General features: G+C 36.4%; 1 protein-coding gene across 5 annotated transcripts in view; it reads left to right on the forward strand.

The window, feature by feature from the left end:
• Positions 1-18723, forward strand: part of osbpl3a (oxysterol binding protein-like 3a) — a 44818-nt gene continuing 26095 nt past the window's right edge. Inside the window, exons 1-3 of one of the 5 annotated variants that reach the window (XM_073930785.1) lie at positions 538-686; positions 767-832; positions 18052-18180. In XM_073930785.1, coding sequence (XP_073786886.1) covers positions 18067-18180 — 114 coding nt within the window. In that variant the 5' untranslated portion in view covers positions 538-686; positions 767-832; positions 18052-18066. 5 annotated transcript variants of the gene reach the window in all.

Here is an 18723-nt window from a genome sequence, read left to right on the forward strand (position 1 = left end):
GTTGTTAAGGCAACCCTGGGCTAATATGCAAAGAAGCACATTTGTCTAACATGAATTAATCATACCATAGCATCGTGCTGATATGCTGTAGATGGGATTCCCTCTTCAAATGCAGTCCTCACAATTCAGATGGATATAAGGTGATTATTCCAAGCTAGTAAATGATTCAGTTTAATTAATTTAGAGATGGATAGATATATAGATTAGACAGACAGACAGACAGACAGACAGACAGACAGACAGACAGACAGACAGACAGACAGACAGACAGACAGACAGACAGACAGATAGATAGATAGATAGATAGATAGATAGATAGATAGATAGATAGATAGATAGATAGATAGATAGATAGATAGATAGATGAAGTGATTACCTGTGTGTACCAGAATTACATAATAGTTTCTGTTCTGTTTTGTTTTAAAATGCCATATCTTGATTGGCTCTGCGGTGGAATTTCATTGGTTTCCTAAACATCAATCATCGGATGCCCCGCCTACGACTACTCACCTCACCGCGGAACTCAAAACACGGTTCGAGGTTCAAACCTGAGCTGGAAGTCGTGAATATAAAACCTATGGTTTCTCTTCCACCTTGCGCTTCTTTCTCGGATTACAGCGGTGCGTCACGAACATTTCGTATGTGATATACACTTCCTAGAAGCGAAGTTACTTAAGACCTGGCAGGTAGGAGAAGAGAGATGGTGAACCCGACGACAGTCGCTTTGTCCAAAGTATAAATGTGCTGATAAGGCGTCTTTTTTAAGTGGACCGCCAGTGACACGACGACAGAGCCGCCGCGCCACGCTGTCACTCTGAACCTGGCGACTGTGGTAGGCACTGACTTCGTTTCTAGTAATATAATGTAAATGTTTGGATGATCAAACAAGAGCTTTTGTAAGAGAAGAATTATAACTGCGATGATTTCGGCACATGTGTCGTAAAATATGTCCACTAATATACATCCGGTCTTATGAATGAATATAGCCGTATGTTTAACGTTATATCAGTCTTAAATCCCGATCATAGCCGATAAGTTTATTTCTTTTGAGTTTAATGTCGCCTTAGAAACTCTTTAAAACTATTTCCTGTCCTCACCATGGGTTAAATGACTCATCTGTGAGCCTATTACGCAGTTTTGTTTTAATTTACCCTTAATAAAATATTTATTCTTGTTCATTTTCGGCCTAGGCAACTTTGCAGTTTGTTATAAAAGTTTTAAGAAGTTGTGCAAGTCAATTTACTATTTGACTGATTGGTTTGGTCAGAGTCATTGTGTTGCTGTGGCAACAACAAGGGGACCCGCATCGTGTACAAGTGTCCGTCACGACTGCAAATATTGTGTGTTGTTGTGTTGCATAATTCACACACTCCCTAACCCTCGATTTTTGTAGTTTATTGTTGCTTATTTGATACAATTAAAAACATCAAATTACGATATTTTTTATTTTTATTGTCAGCACCTTTACTATCTGCTATAAAAGTGGTTTAATTTTTTGACAAAAGGCAAAGTTTCTCGCAAAATCCTTAATATGTAAATTAGTGACCTTCATTCTGTTCAGTTTTTGTCCCGAAGGCAGAAAGTCAGAGACTAGCTACAGCAGCATTTTTTTCTATACAAGGAAAGTGAAAGCTAACTGAAGTTGTTTTTAACTCGGAATATAATAAGAATACATTTTAGAGCAGTAATCACAATACTGTGATAGAATGAAATTTTATCCAAGGTTATTATATCCTCAGAATCTTATACCGTCCAGGCATGGGACAATAATTGTTTTCTGTGGTTTAGAAAAGTCAAGGTTTTAAAACCGTCAAAAATTTCCGCTGTACCGTTCCTAAAGGTATGTGTAAGATTGTTTTAATCATGTTTTTTTTTTTTTTTAGGACAACAGTATCTTTAGCAGAAAAAATATCCAAAGATGCTGTTTTAAATAGTTAAAAAAAATCGGTTTTTGAAACAAATGAAGACATCAGAAGTCAATTATTCATTTAGCTTGACATGATTAATGTTCCAAAATAATTTAAATGTTTCTCAAAATAATATATATATTATATTTAAAAGGAAAAATGTTTTAGTTTTATACCATTCATTAAAAAAAGAATATATTTTAGAGCTGGAATCACAATACCGTGAAACCGGGATATTTTTATCCAAGATTATCATACCGTCAGAATCTTAAACCGGCCCATGTCTAAAGGGCGCTGCACTGCTCAGCGCCGCGACAAGGCGCGCACATGCCAGTTTAAAGTATCACACACCAGACATGCGCATTCGCATGCTATTTAAAATGAAACTAATCAGATGGCGCTCTGTGGCGTGGCAGAAATATGAACAGTGTTCTGAGTCGTGGCTGGGTGCCACCGACTTGCGGCGCCAGTGTGTGTACCCTGATAGTAGGACTGGGCGATTTTTCAGATTTTTTTCGATTAATTCGAATTTACGTTTTAAGACGATTTAATTTTGAATCAAATCAAGAAATCACGATTAAAAAATATGTATATATATTTAATACAATTATAATGGCACCAATGCGCTTTGATTCACTCTCTGTATGAAGCAGGAAGCACACTAGAAGCGCCTCTCTGCCGCGCAGCACCACGCAGCGCCATGGATTTTAGAACTCTAAACAGGTTCTATACACACACCGGCGCCGCCCAGCCACGATTCACGAAGCAGTTCATATTTCAGCCGGCCCACAGAGCGCCATCAGATTAGTTTCATGTTAAATATCATGCGAATGTGCGCGTTTGGTGTGTGATAGTTTAAACGGTCATGTTGCGGCGCGGCACTTCTGGTGTGCGACCTGCTTGACTGCCTGTTAAAGTGTGAAGTCATGTAGGATTTTACTTGTTGCACGTCTGTGTGGATTGTCAAGACATTCCCTAATCAAGTCGATAAACTCGATCTCAACATGTATAAAGGACGTAAAAGCCAAACCGCCCCGATCTTTTGGTTTGAACATGAGTAGAAGTGAGGGACTGTAGCAGTGAAAATGAAAGTACCCGTCCCCATGACGTCATTTCGCGGACCTAGTTGAAAACCAGACAGATCAGGCAGCATAATACAGAGAGTGGAGCAAAGCGCATCAAATGGTTGGTATTTAAAAGGGGGAAAAAAGAAAAATAGATTAAATATATTATTTTATATTAGACACACATCTGGTGCTTTTATTTGCTCCTGCTATACGTCCACAACACAACACATTGGGTTAAATTAGGCTTTACAGTTTCCATGTTCAGTCCTTTTCTTCAAGTTACTTTTAAAGAGAATGTTACTTCAGTCATGTTGTTGTAATGTTTTGAGAAGACTATTAACACAATAATAAAAAAAAAGATCGAAATCATGAATCGGTCAAACTTTATAAAAAACTAAGATTTTTTTTTTTTGCTAAATCGCCCAGCCCTACCTGATAAAAATCTATGTTTAAAATTCTGACATGCATGGCGCAGCGTGGTGCGATGCTGTGCGTTGCCGAGTGCTTCTGGTGTGCGACCTGCTTAATACTGTCCCTTGCCTAGTGTGAACACAAACCAGTTAAGAAGATGGCAAGGGGGGCAATCAGACCTAGGTTTGGTCCAGGCAATTGAACCAAGTGTAAAAGCACCCTTCAACAGTAATTTTGGAATTACACTTCACTGATTTAAACTGGGTATAAGCAGTGCTGTCTGTAGTGCTGTCGCCTCACAGCAAGAAGGCCGCTGGGTCGCTGGTTCGAGCCTTTGCTCAGTTGCCGTTTCTGTGTGGAGTTTGCATGTTCTCCCTGCGTTCGCGTGGGTTTCTTCTGGTTGCTCCGTTTTCCCCCACAGTCCAAAGACATGCGGTACATGTAAATTGGGTAGGCTAAATTGTCCGTAGTGTATGAGTGTGTGTGGATGTTTCCCAGATTTGGGTTGTGGCTGGAAGGGCATCCGTTGCATAAAATCTAGCTGGATAAGTTGGCGGTTCATTCCGCTGTGGCGACCCCGGATTAATAAAGAGACAAGAAAATGAACGAATGAATGAATAAATTAAACTGAACCAAACTTCAAACAGTGAAATTTGTATTAAATTAAACTGAATCAGTTGTCATTTAACTAGAACTACACCAGCATTCTAACACAAGCTGCTTTTGACATAATCTTCATTGTAAAATTGCTGTTAAAATGAAAAAGACTTGTCTTGACTTGATGTTTGACTTCCATAGAAGCAGAAACAATACTAGGGAAATCAACAAGTCCAATAAGTGTTTGGTTACATATGCTCTAAAAATCTTCTTTTGTGTTAATCAGAAGAAAGAAATGCATACAGATTTGGAACAAGTATAGGCAGTGAAAGATGAAAGTGGTTTTTATTTTTTTAGTGAACTATTCCTTCTCCCTTTCTTTTGTACTTGATGTTGCAGCATAAATTCAGATAAACAGTTTTTTGTGCTTTTCACCTCCCATTTTATTTAGCTTTTAGTACCTTAATTTAGACAATGAGGAAGATTTTCAAATGTTGTTCCCCATTACAGTGTTGTTATGATCACTAGGGTTAGGACTTTCATAATGCTGCTGAGATATGCTAGGTGGTTTTATATGAGTTTGAAATGACTTGTGTGGCTTGTGAATTTTTTAATAGGTTTCCCCAAATGTACTCTTGCCCAATTTTATGCTTGAACAAATTGCTTTATATCTTATTACAACACAATACTTAAGACTTTTCAAAGAGTTGAGTGTCAGATTGACTCCTTGTTGCATAGGTCTCAAACTCGATTCCTGGAGGGCTGCAGCTCTGCACAGTTTGCTCCAACCCTAATCAAACACAGCTCATCCAACTAATCAAGTCATCACTCTTGTAGTCTTAAACACCAACTCATAATCAAGGGGTTCAAGACAAGAGACTGTTAAGCAGGGGTGAGTTGGAGGTGGTTGGAACTAAACTAAGCAGAGCTGCGGCCCTCCAGGATTTGAGTTTGTGACCATTGCCTTTTGGGTTTGTTTTTGGTCTGACACAAACTTATTCCAAAATGTTGTGTAGTAATATCCAATATGGTTAATATACAGTAGTTAACTTTCATTTTCCCCTTAAGATCATGCTTATAAGTCATGTGACTGAAGCTCATTACAAACACCTTAAGGTTTTTTCTTTTCATTTATAAAGTCACTGATGTCAGCTGCACTTTTCTGTTTGACTTTTTCCCACAATAACTGTTCATGTGAGTCTAACGACCTTTACACTTTTTAATCTGGCCTGTAATGAGTTTGTATTTGTCATAAGTGTATCTTTGATATGCCTCTGTGCCCTTAGTCCCACATTACAGTCAGTCTACACCCCCACCCATGTAACAGTGTGTGGTGTTAATGATTGACTTTTATACAGGGACAGACATCATATTTTGTGCGTCTTTGTGCATGCAATACTTAAACCCACGTTCTGTTCATATACCAAAAAAAAAAAGTCAGTATGAACAATGTCAGTTCCCGTTTGACTTTTTTTCTTTTGTTTGGACCTACAGCTAAATCTGATTGTACTGCGTGGGCAACTTGTATGTTTACATCATAGGTTATTCAAACTCACCATACAAGACATTTTCAATGTCACACATGAAAAGTTTCAAGAGAGCTCAGCCTGTTGCAGCTGCTCAAAACATTTACTGAAACACATTTGTTGGAAATTCTATAATGGAATCAAGTGCAGGACCATTCTATAAATATGCACATTGCAACCAATATTTAGAAATAGGGCTGGGCGAAATGAAAAAAAAAATCAAGAATTTTCAAGTATTTAATTATATTTACCCTCTCCTTTTCAAATTGGTTTATGCATATTTTAATAATTTGTTTATTATAATTGAGTATTTAAAAATTTATTTTCTTAAGTGTATCACACTGATACTTATACTAATTATTTATACAAGTAATATTAATTATTCTCCTTCATAATCAGGTTCAACTCCTGTCTCTATATCCTACTATATAATTAGTAATTTTAGAATCAGTTATTTATGCCAGTGACCAGTCCTCTGGAGCAGAGGGGGTTATTGACCACCTCTGTACATTCAATTAAATTTACCTTTATTTCTATAGCGCTTTTACAATGTAGATTATGTCAAAGCAGCTTCACATAGAAGATTATAGTAAATTGAAACAGTGTCAGTTCAGTTTTCAGAGTTTGAGTTCAGTTTCACTCAGTTCAGTGTGGTTTAATGTTCAGTACTGAGAGTCCAAACTCTTGAGGAGCAAATCCATTGATGTGCAGCTCTAGGGATAACAAACTTTGCAAGCCAGTGGCGACAGCGGCGAGGAAAAAAACTTCACCAATTGGCGAAAGTGAAGAATTAAAAAAAACCTTGAGAGAAACCTCTACATGCACTCTTCTCTGGTTTAAGAAAGGCTTTCCTCTCCAAAATATAATTAGCAAAACAGTGCAGCATTTAAAAAAAATGAAAGGGCTCTTCACATTAAATTTGTTTCAGATAATTTTGTTTACAAATGGTGACTAAACCATAAGATTAGTGTCGTGAATCGTATCGAATCATGAGTCGGGTGAATCGTTACATCCCTAGTCATATTTTTTTATATATCGATTTTAAAGGTTCTTCAGCATGCCAGTTCCTTTGTGCAGCTGATTTAACACATCTTGTAAAATGTTTTAGCTCTCTAATAATAAAATAAAAAAATAAACAAAAGAACTATCTTTTTAGCATTTACTGTTCAGGTTTTCAACAACCAAAGACATTACTTTACAAGCTATTGTTTATTATTGTTCAACATCAGAAAAAAGCAAAACAGGTTTGGAACAAGTAAAAGGTGGGTTAATGGTGACAGAATTTTCAGTTTTGGATGAACTATCCTTTTAATGGTGAATTTAGGGTGAAATATTCTTTCATATATTTTATTTAGAGATGCTAACGATTAATTGATTGATTGTTTATAACCCTGTAATCAATATACCTTATCAATGACTAAATAAGCATGGGCATTTTAAGGTTAAATTATGTTTTGCACTGTGAGATGCGTCCACGACTTTATGCATTATAATCAAGTGTGTGCAGTTTACCTTACCTTATGGTGTCACTTTCCTGACATTGCATATTGTGGGACGCATAAAACCCTGTTATGCACAGATCTCTGTTATTTCCGTATTTTATCTAACATACTGGCACAAATGGGCCTATGCAGACTCATTTTAAAAATCGCGCATCATGGCGAGACATGCGAGAAGCCTCCCCATTCACACAACAAGAGTTCTCTCATCCTTCCGAACGAGTTTATTCTTCCAAGGTAATTTAAGAATATTATCAGTGCTGCGAATAGTTTGTAAAGACTGTCCTGGCTCATTCAAACCGCTTGATTAAACGTTAAATTGAAATTGTGAAAACAGCTTAAGGGTTTGTTTTGGTGCTGAAGCATATAGCGGACTTGTTTTAAAGCACCTCAGTTGTTTTTTGTTCTCCTTGTTTATTTTGTTGAAAACTGACCTGCAGAAAATACAATAAAATTAAGATAAATTATACCAAACTAAATTTCAAGAGCAACAAAAAGATAATTTTTCAAAGAAAAATATATAAAGTGTATATATTTTTTGTTCGTGCACATCTTACACAAATGTTGTGCAGATGGATGATGTTTCACTCTGTGGAAACTGAGCTTAATGATCCAATGTTGTTGTATCACAAACGTCTGTGATTATATTTGCTGCATATTTAATATGTCATTATTTTAAAGATTATTGTCTTGATTGAGCATCTGTCCTTTCATTTTCCCATCTCACCCATGGTGAGTTCAGACGAGGGGTGTGACGTTGCATGTGTGACGCGGCTGTGATGAGAAATAGCACCTCCAAGGCCATGGTGCTCCACCGAAAAAAAAAAAATGGTTTGCCATCTCCAGGTTGGAGGAAAGTCCTTACCCCAGGTGTAGGAGTTCAAGTATCTTGGGGTTTTGTTTACGAGTGAGGGAAGGATGGAGCGTGAGATTGACAGCCGGATCGGTGCAGCGGCAACAGTAATGCGGTTGATGTATCTCTGGTAAAGAAGGAGATGATTTGAAAGATAAAACTCTCGATTTACTGGTCAGTTTATGTTACTACTCTCACCTATGGTCTTGAACTTTAGGTCATTTTGGGAGTGGCAGTGAGCACCCTAATAGAAAAGGTGAGCAGCTCTGTCACCAGGGAGGAACTCATCCACAAGAGAAGTCAGCTGAGGTGGCTCGGGCATTTGTTTTAGATGCCTCCAGTACGCCTACCTGGGGAGGTGTTCCAGGCATGTCCTACCAGTAGGAGACCTTAAGGAAGACCCACGACACGCTGGAGAGTCTATGGGTGCTTTCACACCTGTGAATCGATTCGGTGGTTCCGAAACAGGGATTAAAATTGTTACAATGTTGCTCTTTGTTCTTGGTGCGGTTCGCTTTCACATCGAAAAAAGTTTCTAAACAGACCAAAAGAGCTAAAACTAGTCAGGTGTGAGTTAAGTCTCCTTGCATTGGTCAGAGTTTCATGGTTTATTTGGTGCCGCTCAGCTGTCATGCGTCCTTATTTTAATTAATGGCAATGAGCAACATTATAAGCGGAAAGCTGTGGTTAATTTTGAAAGGCGACGCCCATAGACAACATCACCGGATATAAATTAAAGGTAAGACTCTCTCAGACTCTAGCAAGAATGCAGTTCCTAACGGATAAACAGCTCTTGTTAATACATCACCATGCTTTTACCTTTGAATTTAACATGAAACGCACATTTACCGGTAGGAATGACATCTCACCCTACTCATAATTCTCTCTTCTTATAGCTGGATATGCCTATTACATATCAATAATGCACTGTGATATAGCCGGGCTCAGATACGTTTTGCTTTCTCACTACAATCGATCGCTCCAGAGTTCGTTTCAATCGAGCTGAGACCACCTCATTCAGCTTTCTAAGAAAATATCTTAATATTAAAAAGGAAACATAAGCTTGACAACAAAAGATCCTATCAAGTAATGTTGTAACAAATGCCCTTAAATAATGCAGCCTGTAGTTTCCAGCTGTTTCTTGAGATTGTGTGGTCTGTTATATAGCTATATCTTTTTAGGGGGTTTTCTTGAAAGGCACAGTTTTCGAAAATGATGACATGAGGCTTTGCTGTGTAGTTGTGGACGGGTGGCATTATTTTTAATGATGAAACAAGCTTGTGGTGTTGCCTGTTTTGATGGCACAATTTGTCTGCACAGTTTGCAGTGCACGTTGCTTTGTTCTGTGTAAGATTGCAAAAAGCAAATTAGCTCTCGTCTATTGAAGTTTAGTGACATTTCTCGTCAACAATGTCTGTGACTGGGATCTTGCTTTTTTTTACTCCTTCAAGTGCAACTGACACTGTGTGGCTGTAAACTAATACTAACTATGTGCGGCATCCAAAAGTACATGCTGCAAGATGCCTGTGCAGCATTACGCGTTGTGCATAAACATTATCAAGCACTTATCCAACTGTCATTATCGCTTTATCGAAAAAATATTTATTGATAAAATTATCGTTATTGAATTATCACCCAGCCCTAATTAGAAACACTACAAACAGCTCACACTTTATTACATATAATGAAGACAATCTGTTTATTTTTGTAAAGTTATGCTGAGCTGTTTTCATGACAAAAAACTTTGTCGTGTGTGTGTGTGTGAAAAATTAAATTCACCTGGAAAGTGCTTTAATCGGGCTTTGTAAAAGAGCTTGAACCCTAAAAAGGGACTTATTTTAAAAGATAGACAGCATATCATTACTAAAAAGCATATCAATAAAAAGTGCAAGTTCCCTTTAATCAGAGCTAATATTTTAAACTAAATATTATTAGATCATTTGTGTTATACTAATAAATGTAATTTTCTTTTAATATTAGCGTCTTTTATTATACTTTTTGCAATTTTTTAAAATAAAATATAATAAAATAATAATACTCAATCTAGTCTGTATCATGTCTATTGTAGTATTTACGTCATGCGATTGTCTTTTTGATTTTGTTTTTAGCTTAATCATACCCAAGCGTTTTGGTACAGGACTTTCAATACACTGCACATATCAAAATATAATGTGGAACTAAAAGGATGTTTGTACTGTATTGTATGGTGCGGTTTTGTTTAGTATGGCTCACTTTTGGGGGTTTTTATGTCCCCAGATTAATAAAGGGACTAAGCCGAAAAAAGAAAATGAATGAATGAATAAACTTGTATCAAAGCTGGAGCAAGAGTAGTCAGTGGTATTTGTGGTTCTCTGGACATTGCATTGATTAGCAAAGACAGACACCATGGAAGGGCTAAAACAGACAATAAGTGGAAGCTTATGATTGCTCAATGTACAAATACATCTGACTTTTGTCAGATTAACAACTTGTATAAAATATGAATGTACGCTTGTATGTTCAACACATTATGGCTAATTAGCAGTTATGTAAATAACTTGAGGTATACTTTATAATCACAACCTAGAAAGCAAGGCAGTTCCTGGAGGAGTTTTTGTAGTGTGTACAAATGGGAGGATGCAAAACCACAGGAATTCATTTTCCCCTAAACACCAGCATGTCTTCAGACAAGTTGTGCATGCTTGCTTGCCCACATACCTCAGTCAAGCTTTAGACAAGTCTGGCTTTGTGAACTAAACAAAAATCAAACATTTAGATTAGAAAACCTGCACTAAAGTACTGGTATTTATACTCAACTTTTCAAACATGCATAAATTAAAAAGAAGCAAGCAAATGACCCCTTTGAATTCTATGAAACTTACTTTGTATGGCATACCAACATGTTTATCCCAAGGCAAATTTGACTCGCATATATCAAGAGGACCTTTTGTGTGTGTACTTTGTCTATTCACCACAAATTTGCCCTGGTGACTCATATCATGAGAATGACCAGAGCATTAGTAGTCTGTGGTGTTGTGCTGTGTTTTCCCCATCCACATACATGCACAAAGATTTAACATTATGTAAACATTACACACATGCATGCATGTATGTGTTGCTGGGTGTGGAAGGTATAATAAGGGTGTTTGTAGATGTTTGTGGTCATTCAGAAGTAGTGTTTGCCTACTAGTTTTATATTAGCATTATTATAAAATAGTATTTATTAAATATCAGATTGTGTTTTCACATTTAGGGCCCTATCATACACCAGGCGCAATAAGGTATAAGACGTGTTTGCCGCGATTTGTTGCTATTTTCAGACTAGCGCCACCCTAATTTTCATGTTGTGCTTCACGTTATTTAAATAGCAAATACATTTGTGTCACTTTGTGGACTCATGGGTGTTCCAGGCTAAAAAGGAAGTGTATTAAGGCGAATTGTTGGCGCGTTGCTAATTTGAGGAACTGAAATAGACAAAGCGGTTTACCAACTAAAAGCTAGGTCTAAAGGTCTAAAGTCCAGCGCAGAGCAGTAGTTATGCGCCTATGTTGGTCCAAAACGTGTACACATGCTAATACACACAGGATGGACAGCAATACACAAACATCTTTACATATAAAAAAAATCAAAGGATTAAAATGTTACAAAAATGATTATTTCAGTGTTTCCTCTAGGATTTTCTCAAGCTGTGGCGGCAGGCCTTTTTTACACCGATCTACCAATTACCTGTGGTGTTATTTCAATGACAAATGTCACGAGCGCAGTATTACAAGTCGAGATCGCATTTATGTAATAGCCTGCAGCACTGGTGTCAAACTCAGTTCCAAAAGGGCCGCAGCTCTGCGCAGTTTAGTTCCAACCCTAATTAAACACACCTGATCAAACTAATTGAGTCCTTCAGGCTTGTTTGAAACCTACAGGTAAGTGTGTTGTAGCAGGGTTGGAACTAAAATGTGCAGGGCTTCGGCCCTTTTGGAACTGAGTTTGACACCCCTGGCCTACAGCATGCGAATCTCTTTGCTTGCACGCCGATTTCCTCTGCTCGTGCACAAAACTTCTTGCATGCCTCCTCAAATATACGCTGCTTAAGCACAGATTTGCTTCTGCGCTCTAAAATAAACGCTGCTGAAGTGCGTTTTAGTGCGTTTATGTAACAAGTATGTCTCCAACATTTATTAGATTTGCTAGAAATATTTATGAATGTCTGCAATAAACCTACAGAGCGTCCTACAGTATAGTGAAATGGCTATACGTCCTGTTTGCTGGCCTCACGCATCTGTCAGTCAGCCAGTCAGTCAGTCAGCACCTTAAAGGGTTAAGCAAATGACGCACTGCACTACTGCGGTTACAGAAAATGTTTCGCTATTATAATTCACTTACCTTTTAATACATTTTGGTGCGATTTATTACCCGCTATTAAAAATAAAAAAACAGGACTGAATGTTGTGAATGAAAAGCTATAATGTAACCATGACGGGATCAATTTTGGCGTGGCGCCCCGCCATGGAAGTATGAATATAGTGGAAACCATGTATTTTCTACATAAATATGAAAACCATTGCCTCCAAGCCTTGTTGTTGTTTTTTAGTTTATTCATGACAATCTGCATTTGTATCATGTTGTGATTATTGTTAGAAGTAATATTTATTTTAGCATATATTGTTATATTTATTTAAGCATATTTATATTTGTTTTAATAAAAACAAGTTTTGATTTGCCCACCTGAGATGTATGAAGTACCATATAGGGAATAAGAATAGAACGCGTGTATAGCTCGATTTTTTGACCACACTTTGTTATTATTCATGGTTTCCGCTTTATTCATTCTTCTATGGTGGGGCGCCACACCAAAATTCATACCGCCATGGCTACATTACAGCTTATCATTCAAAATATTCTGTCATTTTTGTTGTTGTGGTTTCTTAATAGCGCTCCAAAACATAATAAAAGGTAAGTAAATCATTATAGCTCAAAGTTTTCTGTAATCGTCGGGCTGTGCATCATTTGTTTAACCCTGGTGACATGCTGACTGACTGACTGACTGACAGGTGCGTGATGCGTGAGGCTAGCAAACGCGATGTCGGTTTCCGTTAAAATGAACACAGTTTCCATAATTTTACTTTATTTATAGATAAAGACCTATTGTTCTGCGTACAATGACTTAATCTTGCTGGAGTTTATAGCCGTTTCACTTTTCTTTTAGACGCATTAATGCCGCCCCGTAGGTCTACTGGAGACATTCATAAATGTTCCTAGCAAATCTAACAAATGTTGGAGACATATTTGTTACATAAACACACTAAATCACACTTCAGCAGCGTTTATTTGAGAGCACACAAGAAGATCTGCACTTGAGCAGCGTATATTTGAGGGGGCGCAAGAAGTTTTGTGCACAAACAAAGGAAATCGGTGCACAGGTAAATACATTTGCATGCTTGTATTACATAAATGCGATCCCATCTTTAATACTGCACTCATGACATTTCTTTATTTGTCATTGAAATAAAGCCATAGGTAGTTGGTAGATTTGTGTAAAAGGCCTGCCACCACAGCTGGAAAAAATCCTAGAGGAAACAGTGTTATTGATAATTTATCCGTTTGCTGAAAATTAGAACTTAATTTTGAAATAGTTTTGAAACAAATCTTTGCGCTTAACAAATAAAATTAAATATGTAGGGTATTTGATGTCTTCAGTAGAGTGCGTACCGTTTCCTTATCCATGAAAGTAAAGTGTAAAATAAAGAGAAAGTAAAGAGGCCAAATGGAGGAGGCTCCTTCTTTAATCACACGCATTCATTAAAGCATTCAGTTTTTCCCCCTTACAAAGTCTGCCATGTAAATAGCAAATGCGCCATGGCACGACGCAGCTGACTCTTAAAGGGAATTCGAAATAAGACCATGATTACTTTAAATCGCGTTATGCTCAAAGACACCCATAACTCATTCATAGAATAAGCACAACCCTGTTGGACCATGCACCACCATGCATATTATTCCATCCTTAAAATCGCAAAAGTGGATTCAGACATGCCATTAATGCTTTTGTGCCATGTGCTTTAGACTTTGCGCCTACATTGTTAAAATGGAGTCCTTGGACTTTGTTCATTCTACAGTTTTAGATTTGCTGATTTAAATATTATGGAACCCTCCAGAAACACAGATTTATTGTGCTTGCATGAAAACACTGCTCACAGACCTTGTAACGAATGTATGATGCATTTTGCACTTGCATACAACACTCTTGAATGCAGAAAGTCCATTGTAATTTTTCTATTATTAATTACTCACCCACATGTCCTTCCAAACTTTTGAGACCTTTAGAGGTTCAGTCATAATATTAATAAACCATGAGAATACTTTTGTGCTCACATAAAAAACTAATAACTTTATTCAAGTTTCTTCTTCTTCGTGTAAAATAACTTGATTTGCTTTCCAAAGATAAACGAAGGTCTCAGGGTCTGGAATAACATGATTGGCAAGTAAACTATCCCTTTAAGACCATCATTCTGTCATGTTAGCTTATTTTAGAATATTGCTGTATACTCGTGTAACTACCTTTCATGTGACTGGATTATTTTACTGATCAGTGGACCAAAGGTTGATTTGTTCACTCAGATATACCTGAGCCAAAGTCTTAAATCAAAACTATTTGGATAAATGACCTCCCAGAGGTCTGTTGATAGTTCATGTTTGGTTTGAACTAACACTGAGTTTTTGGGCTCTGGAAGGGGGTTTGGTTTTGATCAGGTTTTGTCACCATGGTAACTTGCGCTACACATGCAGACCCAAACTGGATCAATCAGCTGTGACCTATATCCGATGCAATAAAGCCACTCCCATTTCCCATGCTTCTTTTTTGCTTTTTTATTCAAAATAATTGGTTTATATTATGTCAAATATAATTAATTAAAAAATATATTTAAATACATTTGAATCGTCAATTAATGTTACTAATGCCTTTAACATTTATATTTAAATACTCACTTACATTTTTAATCAATGTCTTTTGAGGTTGTTAATGAAATGAAAATAATTCAAATAAATGATTGATTTGCATTGTTATAATAATGTTTTCTTTAACTTGCCTTATCAGACTTTTACTGCATCAACCTTGTGTTTAAATTGATTATTTTTTGGTAATGATATCTCTCCATCTTCAACAGTGAAGTGAATTGTGCTGACTCTCGCAAGAAATTACTAAAACTGACTGACTCTCATGTGCCGTGTGATTGGCTGTTTACTGCATGTTTCATATTTTTATGTGCACGCTCTCCAGTGTTAATTGCCAACTCTGCGTTTAACCCTGATTTAACAGAGAGTGTTTATATCACCCATAATGAAACAATTTATCCTGATTGCATTGCATTGGAGTTGTCATCCTGAAACTTACTCTGCAACCTGGAGTTTGCAACTCGATTTGTGCAACAGGTCTCAGCTCTGTCTTTTTAAACTTCTTCAAGCATCTGAACTTAAATTGACCTGGGAGCATTTGTTACAGTGTGTGTGAGTCTGAAGTGAAAGTTACTATGTAGATTGGTAGGCAAGTAAAAAGTAAAGGGTAAATAATGACAGAATTTTCATTTTGGGTGAACTATGCCTTAGATACTGTTAAACATTCAGAGTGGATGAATCATCTGACCTTGTTATAAATCTAGAAACTCCTCCATAAAGATATCACACATAAGAGTTTAAAAGGTTGGTTTCTTATTGAAAGTTTGTTTCTCTGTTGTGACAGCAACACTTCAAATGTTTGCACTATGCAAACAAACCCCTGTTTCAGAAAGTTTTCCACACACTTTCAAATGCCTGCCATTGCAAAAGGTCTTATGGTGTTATAAATAATTGCTACTGATGCAGATCAGCAGATGCTGAAGTTGGTGTCATTTGCAACCCACACATATCTGCATGTTATTGTATCTAAATGTCTTTTCAATGGGTTAAAATTGAGAGAATAAACCGGCAGCTCTTTTTGTTTTTACTCAACTGAGTGTTTCAATGCGAGTTTAACATATTGCATGGTCCACTGAAAGAAGAAAGGATAGGGGCACAAGAACAGTGTGTCCCAGGTTTAGAACATACGTGCCTGTGTAGCCAAAACAGTGCGTTCCAAACACACACACACACACACAAACAGAAATGCACACACACTTTCTTTCTCTCTCGACTCCAGAGAGATGAAATACAACAAACAACCCGATAATTGTTATTTGTTCCTTCAGTTTTGTTTATCTAAGTTTTTGATGCCAAGGATGCCAATTATGATAATTCTTTTCCAAAGGTTTTCCTTGCAATATTAAAGGGCACCTATGATGAAAATCATCTATTGTAAGCTGTTTGGACAGAACTGTGTGTAGGTCATATTGAAGTGATAGAAACACAATTATTATTACTATTTTTTTTTTTTTTTTTAAAAATAGGATCCATAGCCCCCCTGTTTTGAGGCCCACTGCAACGTTACGTAGGAGGTGTGGTTTCCCGCACACCAAATTGATTGACAGCCCCGTGTTTACATGTCACTGTAGTAACACGTATAATGATATAGGGCTGCTCGATTATCGGAAAAATCATAATCACAAATATTTTGGTCATAATTGTAATCACAATTATTGAAAACGAAAAATTCTGTGATTTTTTTTTTTTTTTTTTATTTTTTATTTATTATTATTATTTTTTAATATATATATATATATATATAAATATTTCCCAAAACATGTGTAACTGAGGAATTATCCAGTATTTCCTATAATATTTTTTCTTCTGGAGAAAGGCTTATTTGTTATATTTAGGCTAGAATAAAAGCAAGTTTAAATATTTTGAAATCTATTTTAATAGCTCAATATTCTTAGCCCATTTAAGCAATATATATATTTTTGATTGTCTGCAGAAGAAACTACTGTGTTAAATAATGACTTGCCTAATTACAATAATTAAGCCTTTGAATGGCACTTTAAGCTGAATACTAGTATCTTAAAAAAGATCTAGTAAAATATAATGTACTGTCATCATAGCAAAGGTAAAAAAAAATATATTAGTCTATCAAATCTATTATTAGTTATTAAATCTGTTATGAATAAACTGTGCTTTAAGCATCTTCACTGTAATGAAAAAACTGTAGCTACAAAAGTCATCCAGTCAAGAGCAGTGAGGGATTTTCTCCTTTTGTTGTTTGATTTAATAATAAGAACAGGTGGCAGCAGGAATATTGTGTGCTCTCTCTATAAGAATAGTGCGGCTCTGACAGGCGTGGGAATGGGGGGTGGGGAGAACTAGCATCTACATCTACACTGTGTTTAGGGGAGAAAATTCCAATATTATAAATATAATAATAATAATAATAATAAAAATAAATAATCTGTTTTAGCTAAAATTTTACAGACACTTTCTGGAGAGACAAAAGACTTCTCTTAAATCTTGAAAAAGGGGTAAAATAGGTGCCGTTTTAGGAATCTGTGTGTTTATATTAAAAAAATCCAGTTACTTGTTATTTGTAACAAAAGCAGCACAATTCCCAAATAAAATTTGGTATATGGATGATAAGCTACATTTATTTGCTAACATTTTTTTTTCTGGATGCCATTTTAACGGTCTAAGATTTACTTTTCCAATTGGTTGAATCATCATGGGGCTTATGTAAGTTTCTGCTTACACTTTTTTTTTTTTTTTTAAATAATTTTATTCCTTAACATTTTTGGTTACTTTGTTTCCACATAAAAAGTATTACAATACTTATTATAAGACTTTTATTATAATATATAATGTTTTTAGTGTAAATATAATAATTTGGCTTTATGAGATTTTTTTTTATCATTCAGACTATTATTAATGTTAAAATTTGAGTTTTTTTCACATACATTTTTAAAATATTTTGTTTAACAAAAGAAGATTTTAGGAAGAATGTTGGAAAACACATAGTTTATAGTGAACGGAAGAAAAGGAAAAAGAAAAATTTTCATGTTTATGGAAGCCATTTTTTTAACGTTCTTCAACGATTTAGTTTACTTAGATGGAATCATGAAATGATTCATACCATTCAATGTCAATATACCTATTATCTTAATATACATGTACAGATTAATACATTTTTCTGCCTTCGCTATTATTTTCTGTTTGACATATCTCATAATTGTCTGTGTGTTTTGCCCTCTGCTGGCCACTTGATGTAAATCGGGTTCTGTCATTTTGTATTGAGGGTTGCTTTTTTTGTCTTCACAGTAAGTCAACTGCAAGATGAGTTCAGATGAGCAATTGTCACCACTGTCTCCCAAGACGTCACCTGTCACACCATTTCAACAACGGAAAGAAAGTAACTCGTCATCAGATGACAACAGACAGGCAAGACAAGTAGGTTTAGAGGAGGACTAAGAACTTTAATGATTTAATTTTTTTGTAACATCAAGCGTGAAATTAATAGGCGACGCAGTGGCGCAGTAGGTAGTGCTGATGCCTCGCAGCAAGGTAGCTGGTTCGAGCCTCGTCTGGGTCAGTTGGCCTTTCTGTGTGGAGTTTTTATGTTCTCCCTGTGTTCGCGTGGGCTTCCTCCGGGTGCTCCAGTTTCCCCCACAGTCCAAAGACATGCGGTACAGGTGAATTGGGTAGGCTAAATTGTCCATAGTGTATGACTGTAAATGAGTGTATGTGTGCGCATGTTTCCCAGAGATGGGTTGCGGCTGGAAGGGCATCCACTGCGTAAAAACGTGTTGGCTGGATAAGTTGGCGGTTCATTCCGCTGTGGCGACCCTGAATTAATAAAGGGACTAAACTGACAAGAAGATGAATGAATGAATAAAATAATATGCTTTTGTTATATCAGGGGATATGATCATACTTTGACTTAAGTTGTGCTGACATTATTTGCGATTATCTAGCAAATAATCAGCATAGAGA

This window comes from Danio rerio, chromosome 19, assembly GCF_049306965.1.
Source record: "Danio rerio strain Tuebingen ecotype United States chromosome 19, GRCz12tu, whole genome shotgun sequence".
Lineage (NCBI taxonomy): Eukaryota > Metazoa > Chordata > Actinopteri > Cypriniformes > Danionidae > Danio > Danio rerio.